This window comes from Paroedura picta, chromosome 4 (assembly GCF_049243985.1).
Source record: "Paroedura picta isolate Pp20150507F chromosome 4, Ppicta_v3.0, whole genome shotgun sequence".
Lineage (NCBI taxonomy): Eukaryota > Metazoa > Chordata > Lepidosauria > Squamata > Gekkonidae > Paroedura > Paroedura picta.
In genome coordinates this window covers 50,938,604-50,944,603 of record NC_135372.1, presented here as the reverse complement: position 1 = coordinate 50,944,603, position 6,000 = coordinate 50,938,604, and the positions used below count along the sequence as shown (strand labels likewise).

The 6,000-nt window shown below is 44.9% G+C and overlaps 1 protein-coding gene across 1 annotated transcript in view; it reads left to right on the top strand.

The window, feature by feature from the left end:
• Nucleotides 1–440: 440 nt before the first annotated feature.
• The window catches only part of EEIG2 (EEIG family member 2), a 33,687-nt gene continuing 28,127 nt past the window's right edge, over nucleotides 441–6,000 (top strand). Inside the window, exon 1 of the mRNA XM_077332823.1 lies at nucleotides 441–1,065. Within this exon, the coding sequence (XP_077188938.1) occupies nucleotides 917–1,065 (149 nt within the window). The 5' untranslated portion in view covers nucleotides 441–916. The remainder of the gene's footprint in view (nucleotides 1,066–6,000) is intronic.

The window sequence follows — 6,000 nt, the reverse complement described above, 5'->3', positions numbered from 1 at the left end:
CTGCTGCACGGGAGTCCTAAAGGCTGTCCTATCACACCACCTGTAGACCAGCTCTCAGTGGATTGGAATCAGCCCAAGACCAGAAGATGAATACTGAGGGCTGACATCTTTTCCCGTCCAGACTCCTGTAAATATCCGTTTCCATTATTTTCCTTTAGCCAACAGTAACCTGTTGTAGCAAAATTAAACAGGAGTCCGGCAGCCTCAAAATATATCCCATTAGCTGCTGTAGTGAGTCGCAGTTCACTCACCCGGTACACAAATCAGCTCTAGCTAGACTTCAGAGGAAGTAGGAAGACGCTACCAGGAGAAGCCTTGTTTTACACGTGTAGCTACCTAGTCCTGGGGACACGACACATCTGATGCGATAAATTCCGACTCACGAGGGCATATCCTGGAAGTCATCTGGGTAGTTTTTAAAGTGCCAGTGTCAGCCCCAGCTCCCCCACGGACGCCATACTATTGGGAACTGCTGGGAGCGTCCAAGAGCGACTGACGGGCAGAGCACAAGTCCCTCGGCGCTTCCTCCCTCCCTTTGGGGGGACGTGGAGGAGGCGGGCTGGTTTGAAAGGCAGGCGGCGGCTGCAAAGTCAAGCATTCGGGCGGGCGCACTAAGACGAGCGCCGGGCGGCGGCGGCTGCTACCGCGTAGCGGCGCCAGCACCGCCAGCACCGCCTGCCTGCCTGCCTGCCTGCGGGGGAGACTGTCAAGAGGGCGCGCGGGCGGCCGGGCGGGCAGTTTTCCCTCCCCCTCCAGCTTCTTCTACTCTTCCTCGTTCGCCACGAGGGCCGGAGCAACGGCGGCTGCGGAAATGGAGGAGCCCGCCGGGGGTTAGTTAGCCGGAGCCGCAGGCGCTTGCCCCCCCCCTTGCTTGTTTACGCCTCCCTTCCTTCTCCTCCCCCGCCGACCCTCTTCCATGGCCTTCATGATGATGAAGAAAAAGAAATTCAAATTCCGCGTGGAGCTGGAGCTGGACGAGCTCTCCTCGGTGCCCTTCGTCAACGGGATCCTCTTCTGCAAGGTGCGGCTGCTGGACGGCGGCAGTTTCAGCGGGGAGTCCTCCCGGTAGGTGCCCTCGTCCCCCCCTCCCCGATTTGTTTCGAGAGCCCGAATGTCTTCTTGGGTAACTTTCCTTCCCGTTCCGCGGTCGCCCTCCCCTTGCAAAATGTGTTTCTTCCCGACACGGAGGACCGGGGGGGGGGACTAATCGCCAGGAAAGCTTAAAATTGGACCCGGAGGTACGTTAAGCGCTGAGCCGGGGAATATCATCTTGTGTAAACGTGGAGGCACTCTGCACATGCTCAGATGCATCGCTGTTACATGCTAAGAGTGTGTCTTCCAGCTCACCCGGCAATCAAAATTATATCTCGCTCAAACATGTCCGGTTCGGTGTTAAGGCTTTTCGGCTCAGTGAACTATTCCATGTCGCTTCAAATATACAGGATTGTACGATATATATAAAATTCTCCGGATTTCTCTCCAGATTTCTGTTTTCCTTCCCAAAGAACCTGGCAGTTCTGTTGTTGTCACATCTGTCTGCACCACAGAGTTGATAGCCTCTCTCATATAACCATAGATTAGGGGTAGTCAACCTGGGGCCCTCCAGATGTCCGTGGACTACAATTCCCATGAGCCCCTGCCAGCGAACTCTCATGGGAATTGTAGTCCATGGACATCTGGAGGGCCCCAGTTTGACTATCCCTGCCTTAAATCTTAGGGACTCCCATTGTATAAGGTTTCATGACATTCCTCTAATAAATTGCAAAACATAGTCTCCGTATATATGGAAGAATTGGAAGAAGCAAGACTCTGAGTCACAATATCCCCCTATGATGTGTTTTGGCTAAGAACAGGACTAATCAGTATGCCATGTGAATTGAGTCCATAGCACTTGCATGTGTATGAAGCTGGATGCTACGGGCAAAACTATGCAAAAAAAAAAATCTCACTCAACCAATCTGCAGTGCAAGCTGGTGGATTTTCCAGTATAAGCGTCCTTATGGAGAAATGAAATATTTAAACCAGTGGACAACAGATATAAACACAATTAACATATGCAAAGTGCCACCTGGGGTGGTCTTTTAATGCGTAACCAGGTGGTGGCCACATTGTATGTCAGTTCCAGTAGTATTAACCATGCTGTCTAATCCCTCTATTTCTGCAGTGATTTTGTGGAAAGAGCTAAATGCAAATTGGAACCAGGTGATATTGTTTCTGTGTGATCCAGTTTTGAAACATACAAGTCTAGTAGTCAATATAATTCTCAACATGGCCAAAGCTGTGGATACTGAAATCCAGAGACTGGAGCCATGAACAAACAAGATAGATACTTCTACAAATTTGTGAAAAGCACCACGTTTGCAGAAAAAATGTGAAATTAAAACAATAGATGGGGGGGGTTAACCTCTCTCCCAAAATGTTAGACCCAGCACTTGTAGCTTTAAGACATGTATGCCCTCAGGACTGTTGCTAGGGAACCATAACAGTGTTGCAAGTTGAAGTTTTGGTTTCTGTCACTTAAAGACATGGGGAGGGTCCTTTCCAGAGCTGTTTTGGCCCTGGAGGGAAAGTCTGAGCCAGGCCAGGCAGTAACTACTAGATGACTTGATTGATACCACTGAATTCCAATATTCACCTGGTCCCAACTGCTTGCCACTCCACTAAAGTCAGTGTGATGTAGCTATTAAACTAGGATCTGGGAGCCCCAGATTCAGATCTCCACTCTGTCATGGAATCTTGCTGGGTGACACAGAGGCAGGTGACGGTAAATTGGCTGCATGGGGAGGAGGCAGGAAAAGGAGAGATTCTTTGGAAGCATTCAGAGAAGGGAAAATGAATTAACAAAGGAGGGGGGAATGAGATTTCCCACAAGGCTTTGCAGGTCCCCCGCTTGTTTTTAAATACGATTGGGCCCTGAATGGAATGCCAAATTTACAACCTGTGGTTGAGGAATCTTAATATGTTTGGAGGAGAGAATAAAAATACCCCTGTGTTTGGGGCTAAACGACTTTCAGCCTAATGGGTCACGTTCAGCACCACATAAAGTAATAAATTTCTATTCATGAATTTCCCCCAGACTTCAAGCTTGTGTTTCTTGAACGATGCACGTGCACACACACGCCCCAGCAGACTCCTTTTGAGTATGAGAGTCATTTCAAATACAGATCAGTGCTCTAGCAATTATATTATTTTATTATAGTAATATTAATATATTAATATCTTTTTATGGTATTATTTTCATGTTATTATTATTATTAAACTTTTATTTTCAAGTTAAGTAGGCTGACTGGAAGCAGTTGCTAGATTGCTTGCATATGGTTTAAATGATCTTAGTATTTAGTTCATTGATTTGTTCTGTTTTCCTTTTATCCATAATCCCATATATCTATGATTGAAGAGACTGAAAATGAAATAAAGAATTGTCTGTCTTTTTAAAGACTTGTTCAAACACAAAAAGGCAGTGTGTTCTTGGTGGGTTCACTTCACTTCAAGTAGAATTTCTGGATCGATTCTACACAAGGTATTGGCCCCCAAGACAGCCTCTTGTTGCTCTCAGGTTTTTGTGGTGTTTCCACATGACATCGGTAGCAACCCGGGACTCTCAAGTGGCTGGTGTGAGTTTTAGTCAAATTTGCTCCGTTATGAGGGAAATTTGCAAAAAAATTGATTTCCCTTTTCTTGCTGTGCAGCGATCTGGGGAGCAAATGGGGCAAGCCTGTGTGGAGGGAGAAATGTGTGACAGTCTTGGCAGCATTTGCCTGCCCTCGCACCCGCCCTCCCCTCTTCATTTCTTGATCGTGATTTTTTAGAAAGATGGCATAGTTCATGTTGCTGTGGGGCCACAAAGCTATGTTCCCCATGTAAAAATGTTCTCAATGTGCATGGTCATTTTGGGATCGGGCAGCCAAAACATATTCCCATTTGTGATTTCTGGTGGTGGGGTATGAACAGGGAAAGGGGGGGTTGTGTGATGAAGCAGCCCTCTCCCAATCAGCTAGGCATCCATGCTCTTTGTTTTTAAACCTTACTATGAATCACCCATCAGGGTTCAGTTACCATGGCCAGCCTATCACAAATCTACCCAAATGTAGAGGCCATTACATGAAGAATCCCAAAAAGAGGAGGGAATATTTCATTGTTGTGTTTCTCCATAGCAACGTGGAAGTGCACTTTTAAAAAAATAATAATTTTGGGGCTCGGGAAGGGGAAGTAAGTTTGAGTTCCTGATATAACCGCTGTGCAGAGATTGGTGGCTTGCGGTGATTGACAAGCTGAAGGAGCAGTGGTAGAAGTTTGTGTTGTTTTCCCTTGCCATCTCACTGTGAGGAAAAAAGCCACAACAAGGAAGCAGGAAAACGCAGGAGAGGTTTCCCATCAGGAAGCTTGCAAACGCGCAGGTTCCAACTGCACTTTTGCAAGCAGGAGGTGGTGCGAGTTTTACACCTCTGTGTGGAATCATTCCTGCTTATTTCCTTAATGATTCTAACTATACTTCTCTGCTTATTTCTACATGCTTTGTGTGACTTGTGCAGCAGAATCTCCAAATGTTATCACAAAATAGATCCTCAATGCCAGACCAGTCTGGCTCCAAATATTCCCTAGGATGCCTCTGTTCTTGCTAGCCAGTTTATCCAGACTCTGTAAGACACATCAGTTTCCTTATTAGAATTGGAAATCTCTCTCTGAATATTTCTCTTGACTTCGCTGATCTTTGTCCTGCTTTCCTAAAATACTTCTCGCAAAACAATACCTGTCCAGAAAATCGCTCCCTCTAAGAGAACTGGGATCTATTCCCTTCCATGACCCGGTCTCAGAAGGGCGGTCTAGAACTTTAATAAATAAATAAAATAAAATAAATAATACAAGTGCACATAAGCACATCTGCAAAAATGTTTCCATCATGTTTCCTTGGAAAGCCACACTTATTCTCCAAACAAAGATCTAAATCTTTCACTAATACCTCTTCTAGCTAGTTTAGCAAATGTAAGGAAGGGCATTGTCTTCTTCAAATACCCTTTCAGACTAGCAACCATGCTTCCTAATCTGTCAAAATAATGTGACTTTCTGAATTGTCTTACAAACTTTAATGGTACCTTAGATTTATCCTCCATCTGGAGGCAAGTTAACTAGAAGAACAGCAAAGATCTGACACGTATTGGCAAACCTTTTCTACATACCAGTTTCAATTTACAAATATCACTGTGTCTCATAGTAAACTGGCTACACCTTGAGTGGATCGCAAAAACAGGCCACATGCATCTGTCTACTCAAGGAATTTCTCAGATATGCAGGAATACATGGTGGAAAATTAACAAAAGAGGGAGGATTACCATCATTTATTTATTTATGGTCCATTGATCGGTGAATTAAGGGAGGATGACCTCATGAGGACTGCAAGTACACCAGATAGGACAGAGTGTTGAGGGGAGGGTTTCCAAATTTCCCCACCCAGCCCACAATTTCTTGCATTCCCAGATTGTGATTTCTTTAGTGTGCACACTGCCTTTCTACCAAGATCCACACGTTGAAACACCACACACACACACACACACAAACACAATTTCCTTATTACCACAATTCTTTTTTGCCATAGACTTGGGCATAGAGGGCTGTTACCACATATTGCCAAAAACATTGCTTTATATTCTGAGCAAAAGATACAACCTGTTCCACTTTTTGCCTCAGACTTTTCAGCTGCTATCTTGCTATTCTAGCATCTTAATTCCATGGATTACACAGTTACAAGAGCAATTATAGTATTCTTGCATCAAGCTAATGACTGTCTTGATGTTTTAACATATACAGATGGTGCATGAGCAGTAAAGGGAGATATACCATAACTCTTATGTGTGGAGGCAACAGTAAGACTTTTAACTATAAATACATAGTTCAAAGGTGTCTGTTTTGGATTATTTGTCTGCTTGTAATATTCATTAGCAAATGTGAACGTGGGTGGATTTTATAACAGTGTGGTAGCAGATTGCTAGTCCGTTAGTTATT